Source organism: Zeus faber (genome assembly GCF_960531495.2).
Source record: "Zeus faber genome assembly, chromosome: 15".
Taxonomy (NCBI): domain Eukaryota; kingdom Metazoa; phylum Chordata; class Actinopteri; order Zeiformes; family Zeidae; genus Zeus; species Zeus faber.
Window position 1 is genome coordinate 9240962 of NC_137194.1, and position 22274 is coordinate 9263235.

Below are 22274 nucleotides of genomic sequence, written 5' to 3' on the forward strand. Positions count from 1 at the left end.
GGAGCGCTGCATAGATGGCCGGCTGTTGTTCTAAAATATCGTTCTACCGTATCACAAGAGCTGTTCCTGTGCGAGCGTCTGTGACCAGCCTGTGTTTTCGGGACTGGAGCAGGTCCAGTTTGTTTTGTGTTTTAGCCGGCGGCTGGCTGCGGTGCCGCGTCTGATAACGGCTGTAACGCGTCCCATCCCGCCGAGTAGCCGCAGCACTGTTGGCAGCCCCAGTGCTTCCTGCGAGGCGAGGCCGGCTGCGCGCACAACATCGTGTGTGGGCCGCGTCTGCGGCGGCATTCACATCGGAGGCATTGTCACAGTGACAGTGGCGGGGTCTTTCGCTACCCGATCTCCATTCAGTCACGGCCTCCTTCAGTAACCCTGCGATGTTGGCTCCCGTGTGGCTGGCGTGTTTGTAGCCACGTACTGTACGAGTTCGGCTCCCGCTCACCCCTCACGTGATGTCCTGTCATGGTTACCTGCGACTCAGTGGCCCTCGATGCCCCAGCGCCCGCATGTCAAAGTGACTCTCTCTGCTGGGCTGAGAGGTTCCGGCGCCCTCGTTTTCACCTCGGGCGCAGCGACGCCGGCGGTGTGTTGTCGGGAGGGCGAGGAAGGCCGCACAATTTTGAAACCAAATTCTAGATACTTGGCGATTTTTTTCAAATTTGACTGCGTGGTTAACACATTTTTCTGAGGTGTTGCAAAATCAGAATACATTTTTATTGTTGCTTTAAGTACAAACACTGAGGCAACGGAATGCATTTTACATCCTAGTAACCGACGTAACTAGGAGCAGCGGGCGCCATACAGCGGTGCCTGCAGAGCAGTTAGGGGGTTAAGTGTCTTGCTCAAGGACACACCAGCGCGCCACCAGGAGGAGCCGGGGATCAAACCGGCATTGAACTGGCAATCGTCCGATTACTAGACGACCCGCTCTCCCTCTTGAGCCACTGCCCTACTCCGTAAGAAATAGCCATTCAATTTAATTACGTCACGCATGGGCTCCTCCATTGTTGGCGGCGGGGTCCTCCGCCTCTCCGCCAAAGCGGCAGTTTTGGAGTGAAGACGACGGTAAAAGCGGATGTTCGAAAGAAAACTTCGCAGTTTCGCGTTGAATTCTGGGACTTGTGGGTTGATCCACACAACACATAAAGACATGGATGGAGGGTCATTGATTTCCACTTTAAAAGAAGTCAATCCATTCAGCGACATCTGTCTTCAGCAACCTCTCCACCCATTCCGGTCCATGTCACGGAGGCGTTGAAGTTATGGAACGTTAGGGTTGTTAAAAGCTAGACTAAAATCAAGGCGCACAGGATGTGATTTTATTGAAATTTTGGTGAGATTTCATTAACTCAGAACTGCCTAATTGTCAGTTTAGTGTCGGGTCGAGCATACGCAGCGTTTACACATGACAGCAAGTTGTTCCCAAACTCATTATTTTACGTATGTTATGGTGATGTCGCTTTTGGTTTAGTTTGTTTTGTCTAAATGATCCTCTGCCCGGGCTCTCTCTCTCCCTCTCTCTCTCTCTCTCTCTCCCTCTCTTCCTCTCTCTCCCTCTCTCTCCCAAAATCCCCGGTGGCACTTATTAGAGCTCGCCATGAGAGGATTAATTTTGACCTCTACACACAACAGCTCAATGCTTTTACTCTTCCACACAACAAGCCCCGTGCGGAATGTCTGTCTGGGTTTTTTTTGGGGTGGGGGGGCTGTGCCGGAATTTGATTCATATGCTAAGGAGCTCTCCTCCCCCCTCCCGCCGCTCTCCAACAATCACCCCAAATTCGCAGACACCACTCTCCCCAACAGAAACACACGTCTCTGTGTCTAGATGTCAATTTATTTACTGGATGGATTTTGAATTTTATGGAGCTCTGCTGGTTGACATTCCACTGAACGTTGGCTTTGGCAGCTTGGGAAGCAAAAAAACTCTGAAGCCAAATGTGATTATTATTACTATTATTATTATATATATTTTTTTTAATGAGATTTGAGAGGGGTTTTTTTTCCCCGACCAAATAAGCATTAAGAAAAGCTTAAAATCCCTGTAAAGTGAATTCAGTTATGTGTTATACATGACAGAAACGAGTTGTTGAAAACATGTGAGATGACTGAGCCATGTCGTGCTGAATTGTGGAGTTAGAGCGTTAAACTGTTTCTCACCATTTTCGTGGTGCGGATTTTTTGGGCGGGGCTTTATCGTACCCCCGTGACGTAGAGCGGTCGCACTCGGCATGTCCCCTCCCCGAACACGGTATAAACACCAGGCGGGATGAGGAAATAAGCCAAGCTCACGGTTCTGAGTTTGGGATAAAACTCGGTTTTGTGAATAAACACAATCAACAACCCGACCTGGCCTGCGGAGGGGCCAGCAGGGGGCACCGGAGAGCGGGGAGTCCCGCAGCCAGACGGCGGCGCTTTGAGGTTGAACTGCTACACACACAGGACGAGGAGGAGTTCAGCACAACATTTAAACATGGAAGTTACTCCAATGTAAACGATTAGATATTATTTCACGGTTAATGTGATTGGGCGTGGTTTCAGCGTTTTATTTTTTCCCACAATTTTTTGCCTCATTTTATATAAACGATATACAATTAGGAATATTGCGATTATCGTGATGTAGGATAAGTGATGTTTTTTTGAATCATTCAAATTCAAATAAAAAAAGTAAAATAAAAATAATATAACTACAAAATAGAATTAAGGGTAAAGTAAAATCCGAACTGCCAATATGTACATACAGTACAGCCGAAAAATAAGAAAACAGAAAAAGTCAAATGTATGAGGATATAGAATAAACAATGTGATTCTAAGATAAGTTATTGGTATGGGGTATAGGGTATACATCATAATAATGAATTATTGCTATGTATTTACTAAATCATTACATTGTTTATCAGTGTGTTTTTGCTCTGAGCGACGTCTTAAAGGGCATCTCGTCTTGTTTTCCTCTTGGAATGTGTGACACGCAGAAGCTGTCCTGCTGCTCCGGCTGTCTGTGGTGACAGCCATCTTTCTGCTCGACATGGGTGCTTGTTGTCACTTGTTCCTTATAGTCATCACACTAGTCACCATGTTCCCTCAATTACTGTCACAACTAAGAATGCGCCACGACCACTTCTTCACTGAAAACTGAGATTCATACACCTCCACCGACTTTTAATGACTTTTTAACAACTTTTTAACAACTTTTTGCCGCACCTTTTATATTCTGTACATTTTGTACATTTAATGATATATTTGTGTATATTTGACAACTGTTATTTTTGTTTTAACTTTACTTTTTATTCTATTTATTTTTTGGGACAAGCTTTTTTTTTTTTTTTTTGATGCTAAGGATGTTTAGGGTGCAGTAATGGAAAGATAATCTTTTTCTTCTGTTTGAATGTTCTTCCTTGTGTCAGAGAAGTAGATAATAATGTCATAGACACCATGTTTTAAAACAGGATCAGATGTTTGTATTAGGGATGTCCTCTATATACAGTATTGTAACCTGCTTTTGGAGCAATATCTGATGCCAATATTGGCGCCTCCCCAGTTATGACCCTAAATAGCTTTGTGAAGAGTCGATCGCGTCGAGCACACTTGGAATTGCCGTCAACAAGTCATTGCCATCATTTGGTATTTTCACCGCGGAAAGTCGTTTCTTTTCATAGAGCAAATGAGTTTTGCAGTTACATAAATAACAATCTGGAATCTATTTTTTTACTTCTGTGTGTGTGCGCGTGTGTGCGTGATAAGGTGTTTTAATATATAAAAAACACGTTGTAAATAAGGCGAAACGGAATGAGAAACTGTCGTCACATTTGATGTTGCAATCTCTCGCAGAGGGGAAATGGCCTCGGAGTTCGCAGAAATATTTGGCTCTGAACAGGAAACAAGTCCCGTCCAGCGTAATCACTGCCTGCCACCCCGTTTAATGCATCTGTTGACACATTGATTCAACCTGACGCCCCGTGTTTGCTCTTTCCCAGATCAACCATGTCGAGAAGGGTGTCATCCGCAAACTGGTTGATTGGAGACAACCTGCTCCTTTTCCGTTTCTTTTCATGTCTTCACGCAGTGACTCCCAAACCGACGACCCAACTCAGCGCGGTGGGGTCTTCTTTGGGTTTGAGGAGCGGATTTCATGGTGTGTATGAAGCGCATTCCATAACGACGGCGATAATGAAAAGGTGGCCATTCCATTTTAGGCGGAATTGCACGACACCGGGTCAGATCTTGCATAGCTGGTTGCTTTTAACTGACTTTTTACTTAATTTTGAATAGTATATATTTTTCAATTATTTGTTTCTAATTTTAACGGACTCAACTTTAACATACTTTATTTCGCTTAATATTAATTTTCAAACCCTTTTTTTATTATTATTTTTTTTTTGTAATGTATAATGTGACGTTTGTAATGTCTTCACACAGTGACTCCCAAACTTCCGACCCAACTCAGCGGAACTCCTCAAAACACTCCTTTAATGGACTCCCTCCACTGGAGACGTCGACCAGAACAAGCACTCTTATTCATGGGGTTCCAAAATGCTAATGCCAGCGCGAAGGCCCTGTCACTTTTTCAAAGGCCGTCCTTCTCCACGGGCCCCAAATGAAGAAGCTGATGTGAGGCCGTCGCTGTCACAGGGCGCACACAAGGTGCGGCCACAAGCTCGGCTCTTTTGGGAGACTTGCTTCTTGACGAGTGACTCGGCGACGAGTGATTTGTCCAGTGTTCCGACTCTTCATCCGTTTGGTTCAGCCCCGGTTACAGTGCGAGTCAGAAGAGTCGGTTCATTTTGCTCTGAGCAGTGAATGGAGTTCCCACAAGAATCCTTCAATTCTGTCAAGATTGTTGGTTTAGGAAGAATTCAAGGCGTAAATCACAATTCAGCATGAGTTATGCCAAATGTCTCCCCCCACCCTTTTCTTATCACATTCATTTAACCCTCGGTAATTAATTTCCGTTGGCGAGTAGAAGATTCACTGCGGGGCTTGACGCACATGCGTTACTCGTGGAGCGCCGATCTTTTAAAATGTTTCTCCGCTACGACCCGAATCGCTCGCAGACTTGCAGCACAACGCGGCGCCCCGAGCTCGGGGTGTTCAGAGGAGTTTCCTAAAGCGCTTTGGGCTCCGGATCAGTCGCCATAACATCAGCGTGGACACATTTGGGGAAAAGGGCACTGAGGGGTCGGCCGGTTAACCAAATATGGAGAAGGCATGAAACGAGGGGAAAAGAAAACCTCTGTGATTGGAAACATCAAACGCTCCCCTCGGCACTTTGACAGTGACATATTTTATCCACCATCAACCATGTTTGTTATCAAGATGGCGGTAATGGCATTTTGAAGAGAGCGGCTGTTGACTTTTTGGAGTTCTTTTGATCGGGTGACCCGCCTAAGTGCCCGTGACTTATTTTTCCTCCTAGCGTGTATCTGCACTTTGGGTGTCGGGGTGTGTGCTGGGGGCCGTGGCGTGGGAGGCAGCGCGGCGGCGCCTTATCTTATGTACTCAGTGTTTTTATGTCAGCCCCTGTCGGAGCTTGCTGTAGATATAATGATATCTGAGGAATGTGTGCGAGGTGCGGATGACTCACCGCTTTGGTTCAGCCGAGGCTTTTTCAAAAAGCATTGATTCCCTGCTTGAAAAACCTCCCGTTAACATCCGGTTTTCTTACGATTTGAAAGGAGGATTTATGGATTACTTGTGTATGAAGTGCTTTTGATGACTACAATGGCCATGAAAAGGTTGCCGTTCCTCCGCAAACACATCTGACATTACATTTGCAGTGTGATTGCATTTCTGGGTCAGCTCTTGCACAGCTGGTGACTTTTAACTTGGTTTTATTCTATAATGTTAACGTTATTTCACATTATTAGTATTTGTTTGACTATTTTACTTATTTTGACTTAATTTATTTTACTTATAATATATCATTTCTAAGCATTCCTACGTTTTTCTAAATATCTCAGTTTTTTGCATATATTTTGTAAATAAATATTAACTAAAATCAAAAGCTTTTTCTATCAAAAACATCTTAACAGGCCAAGTTACATGTTAACATAGGAGCCTTCTTTGATATCACCTTCACAATTCTTGCATCCATTGAACTTGTGAGTTTTTGGAGAGTTTCTGCTTGAATTTCTTTGCAGGATGTCAGAATAACTTCCCAGAGCTGCTGTTTTGATGCAAACTGCCTCCCACCCTCATAGATCTTTTGCTTGAGGATGCTCCAAAGGTTCTCAATAGGGTTGAGGTCAGGGGAGGATGGGGGCCACACCATGAGTTTCTCTCCTTTTATGCCCATAGCAGCCAATGACACAGAGGTATTCTTTGCAGCATGAGATGGTGCATTGTCATGCATGAAGATGATTTTGCTACGGAAGGCAGGGTTCTTCTTTTTGTGCCCTGGAAGAAAGTGGTCAGTCACAAACCCTATATACTTTGCCGAGGTCATTTTCACCTAAAGGGGCCTACCAGCTCTCTCCCCATGATTCCGGCCCAAAACATGACTCCACCACCTCCTTGCTGACGTCGCAGCCTTGTTGGGACATGGTGGCCATCCACCAACCATCCACTACTCCATCCATCTGGACCATCCAGGGTTGCACAGCACTCATCAGGAAACAAGACTGTTTGAAAATGTGTCTTCATGTATTTCTGGGCCCACTGCAACCGTTGCTGCTTGTGAGCATTGCTTAGGGGTGGCCCAAAAGTAGGTTTATGCACAACTGCAAGCCTCTGGAGGATCCTACACCTTGAGGTTGGCCTGTTTGCTGCTTTGTAATGGCATTTTAGCAGCTGCTCTCTTAATCCCATGAATTCGTCTGGCAGAAACCTTTCTCATTATGCCTTTATCTGCACGAACCCGTCTGTGCTCTGAATCAGCCACAAATCTCTTCACAGTACGATGATCACGCTTAAGTTTTCGTGAAATATTGAATGTTTTCATACCTTGTCCAAGGCATTGCACTATTTGAGGCTTTTCGGCAGCAGAGAGATCCTTTTTATTTCCCATTTTGCTTGAAACCTGTGGCTGCTTAATAATGTGGAACGTCCTTCTTAAGTAGTTTTCCTTTAATTGGGCTCACCTGGCAAACTAATTATCACAGGTGTCTGAGATTGATTTCAGTGATCCAAAGAGCCCTGAGACAATATGATGATGGTATTGTATTGGATTATTTTGTGAATACTCGAATTTAAAAACAAAAAATTTAATGTTTAGGACACTTAAATCCAATGCATGGTTTATATATGCATGGTATATATATATATATATATACGTATATATACATGTCTACCTACCACCACCTTATATCATCATTTTTTCTCAGCATTTTTTGGCTCCAAGATGAAGTCTTTTATTGCCTACATGATGTATTTATGACACCTGAGCAATAACACTGTGAAAATTGACACTAATATGTTTGTATTTTTTATTTCTTAAGGAGAACAGACAGCCGATGGTTTATCTTGTTTGAACGATTAAAATGTATATCTCCGCCCCCATATGCCAGCAATTATGGACGACTTAAAAAAGTGTCAGGTCTTTTAATCCTCTCAGATTACAGTATGCATGATAGTGCTTAATGTCAAAAACACTTATGGGATTGGATTACGGGCTCAGACACTTTTCATCCAGTTGAACAATCACTTGGACAGAAAGATTAGCAGCATATCCAGTCGACTTTGAAAGGATCGAAGGAGTCCGCGGGTTCCGATCTTTTCCAAAAACGAATAAAGGAAGGTTTCAGAGACGTCATGGAGATGTGTCTAATCTTTCTCCCTCCTCCATTTTTCCACCATTCATTCACCTTGAGTTTGACACACGTCAAGGATTGTTGTTGGTTTTTTTCCCGTGGAGAGATGAATGGGAGAAAACAAATGTCCTGTGTGTGTGCGTGCGTGCGTGTGTGCGTGCGTGCGTGTGTGTGTGTGTGTGTGTGTGTGTGTGCGTGCGTGCGTGCGTGTGTGTGTGCGCACGCGCATGCCTGCGTGCGTGCTGCAGGACCAGGCAGGTCTGGCCGTGCGGAGCACTCTTATTACTCTGTTACTTTCCTGGTCTGATCCCTTCAGTGCCGAACACTAATCCAGGGTTAGGCAGCTGGGGTTCCTTGACGTGACAAAATGGGGTTTATCTCCACTTGTCACTTGGTCGGATCGGCGTTTTCAAACAGTTTCTCTTTCCCTCGCTCCCTCCATCTCATCTCTCTCTCTCTCTCTCTCTCTCTCTCTCTCTCGGTCTTTTCTGTTCCCTCACTCCCCCTCTCTGTCAGCTAACAGGTATACACTCCCCCTGTGCCAACAGGTGTTTTCATTCACTGCACCCATTTTCTGGTGAAGCTAAGCTGTGTTTGTGTTTGCATGTCAGGGATTACTGTGTGTATTGTCTCATACCCCCCCCCCCCACACCCCCTCTTCTTTTCTACGCCTGTCATACACTTACTTCCTACCTCAATTTACATTAATAGAAGGCGGTCTAATAATAATAATGTATATCAATAAAAAAAAATGGAAACAGTGATACAGAAAAAAAAGATTATTCAACCCTACAGTAATTTGTAGTTCACTTTAATCCCGAACCCTAAACCCTAACTCTAAAGCCTATAATAATAATAATAATAATAATAATAATAATAATAATAATAATAACAATAACAACAACAATAATAATAATAACAATAATAATAATTATAATAATAATAATAATAATAATAATAATAATAATAATAATAATAATAATAACAATAACAATAACAATCACAACAACAACAATAATAATAACAATAATAATAATTATAATAGTGATAATAATAATAATAATAATAATAATAATAATAATTATGATGATAATAATCACAATAATAATAATAATAATAATAATAACAATAACAATAACAATAACAATAATAATAATAATGATAATAATGCAAGGAAGGAAAATGTATTTAATAAAATAAATAACTATTGCACTCAATTTCACTTTTGACCAAGACATTGAACGATCAACCCTCAAATCAAATAATTCTCAAAATAATTCTCAAAATCATTCTCAAAATAATCAATCACAATAATTTAGGGCCCTTTTCAATCGACAATGGAACAAAGTTAAATGCAGATTAAATCATGCTCCAGTGAGTCTCCATACCGATGCACTATTATTAGTATAACCACTGACAGGTCGTCAGTGGTTATACTAATAATTGTGCATCAGTATGGAGACTCACTGGAGCATATACCGTGGAGAGCAGACTGCACACCATGGTACTGAACACAAAGTCACACGTCCATGATTAGGGATGTGTGGCTTGAGCGGAGGTGTGAAGGAGGTGTGAGGAAGCCGGGTGTGACACACATTAAACCGCTCACAATCGTCCTCACAATCGTCCTCACGATCGTCCAAGGTTCCGCCGGGGGGACATTAATTATGGACACTTAGAATCTGCCGTCCGGTTTTTCCTTCCACGTCTCACCTTTTTGTTTCCCACAGATTTTGTTTTTAATTATTTATTTTTCTTCCTGGTTATTACATCTTTCTCTGACTAACCCCGTGCCAGTTATTTCGCTTCGAGGCGGCGAAGGTAACCCGGTGAAAGTTCAATGGGTCGTTAATTCGGGAAGTTTGTTTTTTTTTCCCCAGGAAATACCCCTGAGCCCTGGCGCTGTGTTTTTTTTTGGGGGGGGGGGGGTTCTAAGGCGGTTAAATGTAATGGCCTGCCAACTGATTGCATGCTCTTCCAATTCCCATTTAGCAGCAGCTCTCCAATGGTCCTCCTCACAGAGCGCCACAAAAAACGAGCCGCTTAACCCTCGACTCGGGAGTTGTTGTTCTGGAGTGAGTGATACTTGAAATAGGTTCCACACACATACAAGCACTCTGCAAACATTCGTGTTAAAGTGGATTTTTCTGGGCTCTTCATATCTTTCTATGGCCCTTCTTATTTAGATGGATAGATGGATAGATGCTAGATGGATAGAAGGGTTGATACTGTATACTTCCCCGGATGGTAATTGCAGTGTCAGAAACAGCTTGTTTAAAAAAATAGCCAATGATAATAATAATATGTGGAAGAATTTGGAAATTTAACCAAACTTGGTTGACTATACACAATAAAATATGGCAATATACACTAAATGTAATGATTAATCACAAAACATAACCTAAAAAATAACGTTTTTAACATTAATAACACTTTTTTTTCTGTTTAAGTTTGGGTTTAGAGCAAGTAAGATGCTGAGGGAGGAGCGACAAAAGGTTTGACTCTTTGACTCTTTTCTTTTCTGATTTGGTCCTCGACTGACGGTTCTTCATTTCCGACCCCGTCCGCACATCCCAATAATCTATCAGTCGGTCGGACCACCACCCACCGATTATTCGACTGTGAAAAACATGAGCTTTGCCCGGCACGAGAAGCAACAAAAGTTATTGTGGGAAATCGGTGATTGTGGCCTGAGTGGGATGAACAACCACAGGTGATCTCAGGTGTTTTTAGTTGCCAGAATTGAAAAATTTTAAACGGTTGGTTGGGAAGAAGTAAATCATCCCATGGTTATGCAGCGTCAACCCGTGGAACACAAGTCTCAGTGGGTAAGAAATTGTTTAGAACTTCAGCTTGACAAACAGTGTGTATATACATTGTCTTAAACCTCTGGTATTTTGCCAAAGGGGATGAAAGGAAACAGAAGCAGGTAGAGAGTCTCTGAACCCTCCATGTGCGTCTTGTTTTGTTTGGTACAACATTTTGGGGGCAGTCTCTTTTTCTTTATAGCTCTTTGAAACGTGAGCTGATCTTCTCGCATTCGATTATCCTGCCAAGAAAAACCTTGACTGCCTCTGCAGTCGCTGTGGGCTTGCGGGGCTCCCGAAGCCCTTTGGCGTCATACTGGAAGTGCAGGTTTTGGGCTCGGCTGTCTCCGAGCGCGTGTCAGAGCTGTCAGGGGCAGGCGGGCGGCTGCGTGGATTCCAGACTACAGTTGATTACTACTTTGTGCTGCCGGTTACTTTTGCGTGTCACGGAACTGCCAACGAGGGTTACCGCTACAGCGGGAAAACCAAGAAGGGGAAGCACTGACCCTTGAAAGGTAAGACGAGGCGCCGTTTATTTTGGCACGACTGCAGCCAGGTTAACTTCCCTAGGCGTGGAGGGCTTGATCGTAGCGTGGGCTCTGGGAGAGAGGACTGAAATGAGTGGACTTTTTGGTGTCAGACTTGTTGTCTCGTTGTTTCGGAACAAGGGCTGGCGGTTATACGGGTTTAATATTGATATCGTGATTTGAGATCAGACATGGTCTGGTATTTTGGTTACGGTAATATTGTGATATAGTTAAACGTCGACTTAAAGGCTAAAGGAGTAAAGTAATGCAGTTTTCTGAACTTCATAGACTGTTGTAGACATTCTAATCAGTGCCTCTACCTGCTTTGGTCATGATATCCACATTCACTGATAATTGTTACTCAGATACTTATTGCGTGGAAAATATCATATGAAAGATCAGACTCTTTTGAGCAACCGACCAGAAAAAACATCCACTGCAGGAGCAGGTCGTGTATTGCTGGTGAAGGCAGCAGTGGTTTGTTGGTTTGTCCATGTAAACACGCTCAGGTAGCCGAACGACTCATGCTTTTAACGACGCAATTAGCGGGCTAGATTGCCGTGGTGTTAACTCGTCCTTCTTTATTTATTTATTTCTCTTCTTCACGCAACAAATAAAGACGCAGAGATGAATGACTGCATTGGGATGAAGCACGCCGGATGCAATTCACCGTGGCAGAAAGCAATCAGTCCAGTGAGGATGCCCACCAGCGCTGCGCTTTGTTCTTCTTCCAAAACTATAATTAATGTTTATTTCCAGATACTGTAGGAATGTGGATAAATAGCATTTAGACCAAATGGAATGAAATGTACATACTCGGGCTGGATCTCTCTCTTTCCCTCTTTCTCTTTCCCTCTCTCCCCACACACTCCAAAGCTCTATTCATCCTCCACTGGCCATGATGATGAGCACCTCTTTTGCTCTACCTTCTTACCGTTGCCGAGCAAAACTAAAACCCTTTGAAATTCATGACTCCGGGATTAGGAGCCGATGGTAGTATCGCAGCGGGACGGAGCGCAATGTACGCTTGAGAGGGTTCCCAGAGCTTCCTGGAGTATTTGCTGCTCAATAACATATTCCTTCTTCGTCCCGTTTTTTTTTATTTATTTAATTTTTTTTAATTTTCTGAACTTTCGGAATTGTAAAACTTGAGAACTGATGTTGTAGTAGCAATCAACTCAGCATGGCCTCTGTGTGTGCAGAGCTAAGTAGAGAGTTTACAGAAATAGAAGGTCTGGTGCGTGTATGTGTGAGAGCTGATGGATGGCTCTCATACTGAGTTTAGACAGGATTCTTTCTAGGTCCTGGGCGATTGTCGACAGAAATCGAATATCACAATATTGTTTTTGACCGAATACCTCGATAGTGACCATTTGACGATATTTTTGGCCGGTGAATATTGGTGCTAAAAACATATTCACACACAATAAATATTTGAAAAACAATAATTAGTAATGGGGATATTATGAGCGGATGGAGGCATGCAGCCTTAAACAGAACATTTAACGATATTATGAGAACTAATACCAGGCGATATCTAGTCTCATATCACAATATGGATAATGAACCGATATATCTCCCGATCCTAGGTGTTGTATGTCTCCAAGGCAATCGTGTCTGACACCAAAAAGTCCACTCATTTGAGTCCTCTCACAGCCCACGCTGCGATCAAACTGCCCACACCTTGATAAGTTAACCTTGCAAATTGCCCAACAACAATGCTCTAACCCAGGGGTGCCCACACTTTTTCGGCTTGCGAGCTACTTTTAAAATGACCAGGTCAAAGTGATCTACCTGCATTAAAAAATGCTAAATATATTTATTTATAAATATACTGACTATACTTTTTTATATACAATATATGTTGGTGTACCTTGCATCACTGCAGGAACCCTTAAGCACAATGCAATTAAATACAATTCTGGTCACTACCTTACTCTGATGACTTGCACTGAAGGGAGTGGGCCAGGGTTTCATAGCCCGGACAGTAGAGGGCTGAGAAAAGGCTGAGACGCATTAATAAGTAGAGCCGAATAATGCAGTCAAGGAGGAAGCACATTTCCTCATGTTTGGGTACTTTTCCTCTGTGAGTAAGTTCCAAAACTGTCCATGAGCCCTGGATTCCAGCTGAATGTTAGCCACTGCAGACCAGTTCAGGTGGAAGAGTGTTGCAACTTTTGATGCGAGTGAATCAACCTCAACATCTTCCCTAAATGGGCAGCACATAAATGAAGCGATGGGCTCCAGTAGAACAAAGTCTTGAAAGCGTTTGTCAAAGTCTGACGGACAGTTTTCAATCCGCTCTATGTAGCGCCCACTGTCAAGTTGCGCACACGGCTTCCCTGGGGTCTCCAGCTCTGATGCCAGGTTTTGGAAGTTCCCCCAAATCACGGCGCCGCAGCTTTGAGGACAGAAGTAGCGTTTTTTTCGTTTGAAAGCATTAACTGAGCTGATCGTGGTGACCACGGTTTTGTCTTTCCCTTGCAGCTCTAAATTGGGCTCATTCAACATGTTGGCCAGATCGGTTAAAAAAATAAAAAAATTAAAAACATTTTGAGTGGCGCGCGATTTACCAGCACCACCTCCGCGATCTACCGGCCGATCGCGATCGACGTATTGGGCACCGCTGACCTAACCCAAGCTGAAGCCTCGAATCACTCACATCGTTGCTTTGTAGTAGTTTAAATTTCCCTTACAATCACCACAGTCTTATCAGGCTTTGTTAACAACATTAATATACGTTGGCGTTTCATTGCTTCCTCCTCTGATAGCAGCCATTACACTCTCATTACAGTCGTTATCTCAAGTCGCTGAACTGCATCTGCCCTTCCTGCACAATTGCTGTGATTTGCGTCTTTCTTTTTCTTTTTTTTTTTTTACCGTTGCACTCTATGTGTTTGTGACCTTTGCGCAGCGACGTGAAAAACCACCAAAAAAAGAAGCACATTAATTACCAGAGAACCCCAAAGGCAAAGTCAGTGGTTGTGCTGGAAATGCATCATAACAAAGACGCGGAGCAGCAGCAGATGCTTATTATCTGGTTCCAGCGTCGATGAAGCCATTGAAGTGGAATTCCACCCGCGGAGAGGAATCCGGAGGCTTAGCGGCCACAGCAAATTCACGTCGCTGATCCAACGGGTAACCAGCTCTTGTCCCGGTCGGCGTAGACACCGGGTCAGAAGCTCCGGAGGTGCATGTTTACTTCACCGCAGGAGACGATCTGTCCGAAATATTACCGTATGAGAGGAACTTATAACACATGTCAATTAACATAAATTCCCAATTTAACCCACAGCAAACTACTACGAATGGCTTGAGGTCCTATTGTCTCCAGTCCACTAAATATGTTAACACGTACCTTATACTTATTGGCTGAAAATATTTTGACTTCAAATAAGCAAAGAAATGCCTAAAATTCTTAAAAAGCAGTTTGAGTTGATTCCGGGATTTTCTTCATTCCTTCCCCATGAAAATAGCACTATTCCTCTATTATTATTTTAGAAGCTTCATTTTAACTCAATGTCAGACTCACTAAGTTTTTTAAATAGAAGTTGTTGGTGTTTGATCTGAAATCGCTGTTGATTTTGGACCATGAATATAAACGAGCGGCTCCGAGTGTAAGCCCGCGAGGCTATATGCTGAATCTATGTTATAGCAGGATATGAAACTCGGGATTAAATAGAATTTTTGCATATGGTGGTTGTGTTCTGTGTCATGTTTATTTTTCCTCGGGCCTCAACGTAGCACATCACAGCCATATGGAGCAGTGTGTGTATGTTTAGGCCCGTGTTTACTTAAGGTATGTTGATTCGTGCATTGAGCTTTTTGGGAACCTGCTCCGAGAGGCATGCAAAGTTTGTGTGGATGACGAAGTCTTCGTCGTGCTTCAGCTTTTTTTGTTCCCTCTCCCTGTTTGCAAAAAAAGCCGCTTTTCCTTAGATGTGGACACGGTCCGTTGGGAAGCGCTGACGGATGTCTTTTCTTAAATGGACATTGTAATTAACTCCTGGAGCTTGACGCTGCACATACTGTAAGGCTTAAAGCCTGGGTCCGTCGCCGGTTTGAAAAGTAAGGGGCGCGACAAAGGGAAGGAGCAACGCGCCGGCGGCGTATGACCGAGAGCATATCTATTTCAAACATGTGTACCGCCGCGCCGCCGCTGCCGAGACCCCCCCGAGCTCTGCGCTTAAATGGCCGCACATGACCACAAAGGACGAGGACGACACCCTTCTGAGATGCGGTGCATTAAAGTCGCTCACGTGAACCGGAGCGTATTTAGTTAGAGAGGGAGAGAGGGAGACAGGGAGAGAGAGAGAGAGAGAGAGAGAGAGAATGCCTGCACTCTCCTCCTCCAGGTCTTTAATGCTCCCTGAACGGCCCCCGCGGCGCTGGCTTTGTCCCGGTCATTGTCCTGGGCTTAGAGCCTCTCTGCCGAGCGAGAGGCTTTGGCCGTGACATATGTCACTTAGAGAGGCTCCTGTCGCTGCTTTAGCTGCCGGAGTGGAGGGGTGGGCACTGGGGGCAGGGCGGGGGGGGGGGGGGGGGCGTTCCTCCCCCAACGACCCGGGGAGACGAGTGGGATGGAACGCAGCCAAGAACGGAGAATAAGTTGATAAAGAGACTTTGAGTTTGAGGAACGCCCCGCGAAGCTTCCGTGTCGCCCTTCCAAGGAACTGTCCCGGCGCAGACAGAGGTCGACCAGATAAGGATGACACCAGGGACAGTAAGTACTGGATACACCACAAACAGTGTGCGGGTGTGTGTGTGTGTGTGTGTGTGTGTGTGTGTGTGTGTGTGTGTGTGTGTGTGTGTGTGTGTGTGCGTGTGTGTGTACGTGTGTGTGTGTGCGAGTGTGTGTGCGCACTTGCCTGTGCGCGTCAAAATAATTGCATATTTGAGCAACAATTGTGCAACAATTCCTGTTGATCAAATTTTTTTCAACTTTGTGTAGGTAGCCTTGTGTTAACCTGCTGTTTGCACGCAGCCTGTTGGGTTTAGTGGAAGCAGGTGTAGGTGTAGGGGTGGAGTTAAAAGTGGGGTTGCGTGGGGTTTGGGGGTACATTGTTTACAGTGCTTACAGCGTGTTCTGGAGAGGATTAGCAGTGTAGTAGTGCACTCGTGCCAGCCCCGGCCAACCTCTAGCTTAGTCACTAAGTACAATCCTTTGGGGGATTTGTGGCCATGCATCACCATGTGTTCAGGTAATGGTTTATTTTGCGCCCGGAAAAACGCCTTCCCTTGCTATCCTAGATAGATTCACCTCATTTCAGGCCTTCCTCTAATAACCTTGATTGTCAAAATCGTGTCTTTGGTTCTTTGATCGTTTGGGTTCCCGCGGAGCCCAGTCCCACCAGGTTCTCTGGGGCGTGCACCAGCTCTTGTTGAACGGAGATGTCCGTCTGGCAGGAGCTGGAGATTGTGTTGTCTCTCTGTTGTCCTGAGCCGGTCAAAATATGTCCAGGACTGAGTGCTGATAACACTAAACTTAAGGGGTGTCAATACCCGGGGGAAACCTTACTCCAAATTCTAAACTCTAAACATACTCCAAAGTCAAAGTTCTTGACAAAGTTCTTCAGCTTGATTCCACCTGCTGATGCAAAAAGCCATCGCATAATTCACCTCTGTCGGTTGATGGTCCGGTTATGGAACAGAATGACTCCCAACCAAGGCAAACACCTCCAAATTGTACCCAATTACAGTCAAAAATTGCACTGAAAGTATAGTGGTCGTATTGAATTAGAATTAAGAATCTTCCTTTGTGACATGACCGCACTACAACACATGCATATATATACAGTATATATATATATATATATATATATATATATATATATATATATACACACACACACACACACACACACACGCACATGCTTTTTGGGTGGTGGCCGGTGAAATGAGGCCTCTAAATTTTTCCCATCCTGCCGTGTCCTTCCTCCGGGGGGGCAGCCAGAGCAGTGGGCAGCATTCGTCGACGCGCCCGGGGACCTGGTTCCATATGTTCATCGCTGGTCAGACATGTTATTGGTGGGGGTCCTTACAGATGGTAGGTGGAGGAAACCCCATGTGAGCACGGGGAGAACATGCAAACTCCACACAGAAAGGCTCCTATGTGGGAGATAACCCGCCGGAGCACGGTGCCAACAGCGCCCCAGGCGGGAATCGAACATTCTTGCTGTGAGGCAAGTGCAGCAGTGCACTGCGCCACCGTGCCACAAAGGACATCCTGAAGGAAGGATGATTCAAATCTCAGCAATTCTGTGTTTGTGTGTGTGTGTGTGTGTGTGTGTGTGTGTCTGTGTGTGTGTGTGTGTGTGTGTCTGTGTCTGTGTGATGGAGGCACAAACAGAGAGTTGCCTTGCGCGGCAGTTTGCCAAAACTCAAAACAGTGTTAGCTTTCGTATAAAGACAATACGTCAGCCTGGTGCTCTCTGGATTCACTCAGACCACCTCCACCAGCTTTGTGTTTTTCCAAGACCCTCGACATCTTCGCAAGATAACCACGCCGATCGTCCTCCATCCGCCTCCATCCGCCGCCGCCGCCGCCGCCGCCGCTCTGCCCCAGTTTCTTTGATTGATTCTAAATTCCAGAAGCTTAATTCTGAGTCCCAGGTGCACCACCATTATGCCATTAAATCCCAACCCCGGTCCTCGGACGCACCGGGGGAAGTGGCGGTTCATCTTGAGACAGCAGGACATTAGTCCACACACAGAAACACACACACACACACGCGCATTCTCCCGATGTCCGGATTATCTTGACGGCTGATTCCATGTGGCACCGCGGGCGCCTGTTGCCATAGTGTGAGCGTCGGGAGAGCTAAGCTGTGGACTCTCTGCGCTCCGTGGGGCCGCACTCCGTCCCGTGTAGAGTTTTGTGGGTTTTTTTGCGTGGGCCGAGCCGTCATGCCAGGAGGGTTTCAGTCCCAGGAGGTCGGTGGCGGCGGGCCGTTCGGCGGCTCCGGTTCACGGTTCATAGGGTACAGTAATTTGTATACAACATCTACAAACTACTTGTACAAGGATACAACAATGAGGGGTGGGCGCCGCTTGCCGGGTGGCTGCTGGGTTTTCAGACGATGAGGAAGAAGTGGTTCCTGACCAGTGGGTGTGACACATTGGATTCTGAGCTGAATGAGCTGTCGCATGTGTTTTAAATGTGTAAGCCCTCCGGTGTTCTATGTTGTTGTTGTTGTTTTTGTTGCTGTTGTTGCTGTTTGTATTGGTTTTTTCCCGGTCAAATTAGTTTAAGTATTTATTTCGCACAATCAATGATTCCACCGGAAGGTGCATTATTTTGATGGACTGTTGTATGTCTGCCATGTACGGTTCACGTCTACCTCTGAAATTGCCCCTCGAGTTGAATCTAGTTATATATTTTTCCTTCTTTACTCTTCCTTAACTTTATAACTCTTTAAACTATTCTGTGCATTGGATCCTATATAGCATATTCTGTATATGTTTGTATCTTATATTCTGTATACCTTTGTATGTTTGTCTCTATTTTTGTTTTTTATTTGGCTATTTTGGTACATTTTCATATTTTTATTTTTTTTCGCTTGGCTATTTCTGTTTGTTTATTTGGCTGTTTGTGTCTCTTTTTTGTTTTGCAACTTTTCATCGTTTTTTTTTCAGACTGTTTACTGTTTAGTGTTTTTAATGATAATTGTCTTGCACAGCAATGGACCGATCCTTAACAAGGCAAATTCCTCCTGTTCTTAAACGCATACAACACTAACAGACTCTGATCCTCTGGTTCGGATTCCACTCACCCCAAACCCGGTGCTGTTCATCCGATCCGGTGATTCTTGGAAATTCAAAGAACGGCATTTTTTCCATTTATATACTCATGACCCCCCACCCCCCCCCTTTCTCTCTTTCTCTCTTTCCCAGATCCTCTGTTCATCCAGATTTTAGACTGTCACCAGTCGATCTCCGGTGAAGACGTAAACAAACCAGTAGGGTTTGATATTTGGACTTGACCCACTACTACCCACCCGTGAAGGGGCGATGGGGTCGCCCGTCTGCCTCGGCCTCGCGCTCCTTCTGGCCTCGATCTCCAGAGCCACCAACCTCATCATCCCCCTGGAAGGTACGTAGGGTCACCACGACGCCAGAAATGTGAAGTTATTACATTAAACCCGCTGAAAGCGGCGGTGGAAAACCCGGGTTCAGAAAGCAAAAAACTCCACTCCGGGTTTTTTGAGTCAACCATGTGGATTTGCTCGTAAGCGTCAGCGCAGGGGTCCAGCTCAGTGTGTCGCAGCCTTTTTCCGCGACACGAAGAATCTGGAACGAACCTTTTCTAACTTGAACCGGAATGCCTTGCTTTGGAACGAATCCATGCCAATCGATGCCATGTCTTTCTCCTCTGGCTCCTTCTCCAAAATGTCTGCAATGCCCTCGTTTTTTTTTTTTGTTGTCGGCACGGCAGAAACGAACAGACACGCAAAGACGACAGCAAACCTCTCTCCGCTTTCGAGCTCAATCCCTTCTTTTGTTTTGACAGCGGCTGTCTCCCGTGGATCTCGCCGCTCGAGTGTAGGGTCGTGTACCCAGCCCCCCCCCCCCGTCTGGGACACATTGGGAAATTTGGACGCCCTGGTGCCGTGGGCAGCGTTACTCTATCCCACTCAACCTCTTGCTTCTTTCCAAGAGCGTTGGTGGAAAAGGTGTCCATCCGTATTTCATCTCCGCCCGGCCTACAGATTTCACGTGTGTTGACAACAGGCACACTGCACGATTTAGGAAAAATGAGGTGGGCACGTACGCAGTGTCCACCCCAATTCAAGTGCTTGGGTTGGAGCATAAACACTCCTTCATCGCTGGGAACCCGTGCTGCTAACATGCCAAAACAAGTGTGTTTAATGAGGCCAGTGGCGCAACAGCCACTCCAGGAGCAGTGATACTTGGTGTGATTCCCACTAGGTGACGGCCACCTTTCCACAGAAAAGGTTATACAGTGGTCCCTCCACTTACGACTGTAATTCGTTCTATATGAACGGTCGTATGTTAAAACAGTCGTATGTCGAAGAAATTTTTCCCATATGAATTATGAAATCATGAAGGGTGAAAATAAACAATACACAGCACAAACACAGTAAATATGAAAAAAATATGGATAAGCCACGAACTACGTGCACACACGATGTAGGTTGCCCGCTGACTGACTGCTGACTGACTGTTGACTGACTGACTGCTGACTGACTGCTGATTGGCCACCGACGCGCCAACTGCAAATTTCCACGGTCGTATCTTGGGGCAGTCGGTCGCAAGTCGATACAAATTTTCGCGACTATCGCTACTCGTATCTGGGATTAGTCATAAGCAGACGCAGTCGTAGGTCGAGGTACCACTGTATTAAAATATGAGGCTTGATGTGGTGCACCATGGGTATAATGTCTGGGGTGGTTATTTGAATGTGTCGGGTTACAGCTGGTTAAGTTGAGGTATAAGCCTAAAAATGGTTGTGTTTATTGGGTATTAGGGTATTTGGGTAGAGCTGGTTAAGTTGTGGTACGTAGTCGACGTGGTTAAGGAGCTTCCGCGGACGTTTTTATGATCTGCAGCCTGAACTGTATGACGGTTCTCTGATCGAACCCACCAATCCGGTGTTGGCGTTTCGTGACAAACCGAAGCCATTAAATCGCCGTTGCAAACAGTCGAGTGTGGCTCAACACACCGTGACCACGCAACCACCCTGCGCTGACTGCGAGAGAATCGGAATCCTCCGTCCTCCGCTCTCCGCCCGCTTCTTGGCATTGCTAAATCCTAGTGCACGCCCCTTCCAAATAGAAGACATTCTAATGGCACAGTTGGACAAAATGTCAATCATTCAGTCCTGTTCTCGACAATGGAAAATGAAAGTGCTCCGGGAGACACTCTTTCTGAGTCGGTCGCGGAGCCCTGAAGGCCCCGCCCCCCACTGGCTCGCTGTCCGTTGTCCATTTAAAGTTTATTAGATGTTACATGTGTCGCGTGTCCAAACTGCACCAAATTCACAGTTATAAGGTCAGGGAAAGGGGGCGTTGTTGACCGAGCCCAGACATTGCACCGTATGTGGGTCCTCAGCTTAACTGGTTCGGAAAGTGGGGTTGGTCGGCGCACACTGATGACATCAGAGCAGCGACGCTTGCGGCGTGGGAGTATTGCGCCAGTGATCCTGCCGCAGCATTTTCCTAAACGACTATTATATCTGCCGAAATAACAGTGTGCGAAACGGGCTGAGGTCCGTTTTCAGGGCCCGGAGTGTTTCAAACGTGACGTGGGCACCACCCCAACTCAACACTTATTGCGACTTTGTGTTTTCAGTGGAGCAGCCTCCCACCATAACGTGGCACACGCCCGGTCCCGTCACGGCGCTCCCTCTGGACGACAGCATCACCATGGGCTGCGAGGCCGTCGGAAACCCACCCCCAGAGTAAGCGCATCGCGCGACGCCGCGTCGTTTTCGCGGTGGTCACTGTGGTCCGACGTACATTTTGTCGGTGAGATTCGGGGATTAAATGAGTGCCGCCGGTGCGTCCGCGCGCTTCCAACAGATACAGATGGACCAAGGATGGTGAGGACTTCACTCCTCCATACCCCTCGGCGGTAAAAACCCAGCAACACAACGGCAGCTTCACACTGCGGTACGGCCAGCTCGCCAAGCTGCAGGGGAAATACCGCTGCCACGCCTCCAACCAACTGGGGACCGCCATGACGGAGGAGATCAAACTGATGGTTCCCAGTGAGTACCGCTACCGTAAAACGAGGTGCAAAATGTGTCTAAAACGTCGCGTACGAAATACGGAGGTGAAATCCCTTGCGTCGTCCTTTTTCTCACTGACATTTTTTTTTCCCCCCTGTCCAAAGGTTGTGTTTTCTGTTTTTCTTTCTTGAAATGTTGGTTGCCATCAATAGATAACTTCACGGCGCAACCTCACTGCTGATGCCTTACGGAGGAGAGACTCACTGCTCCGCCGCAGCTTCTCACCGTGCTTCCGTGCAAGCCAGGGGCAAACGCTCAAGCCTTTAAAGGTTCAACGTTCAATCTATTTTTTAACCTCAAAAAGGGGAAACTCACATCCGTCTTTGTCTCATCTTTTGAATAACAGTCATATCACAATTTATTTTGAACTACTTTTTGCAATTACCCTAGTATATCCAAAGCGCAGCGTGGGCTACAGCAAGGTTGTCAGTCGAAAATGACGCAG

At 45.4% G+C, this 22274-nt stretch overlaps 1 protein-coding gene across 2 annotated transcripts in view; it reads left to right on the plus strand.

Moving 5' to 3' along the window:
* The first annotated feature begins 10948 nt into the window (after positions 1–10948).
* Positions 10949–22274, plus strand: part of LOC307241785 (neural cell adhesion molecule L1-like protein) — a 63645-nt gene continuing 52319 nt past the window's right edge. For both annotated transcript variants that reach the window (XM_080016009.1, XM_080016010.1), the window contains exons 1-4: positions 10949–11067; positions 18973–19171; positions 21391–21499; positions 21621–21808. In XM_080016009.1, coding sequence (XP_079872135.1) covers positions 19090–19171; positions 21391–21499; positions 21621–21808 — 379 coding nt within the window. In that variant the 5' untranslated portion in view covers positions 10949–11067; positions 18973–19089. The remainder of the gene's footprint in view (positions 11068–18972; positions 19172–21390; positions 21500–21620; positions 21809–22274) is intronic.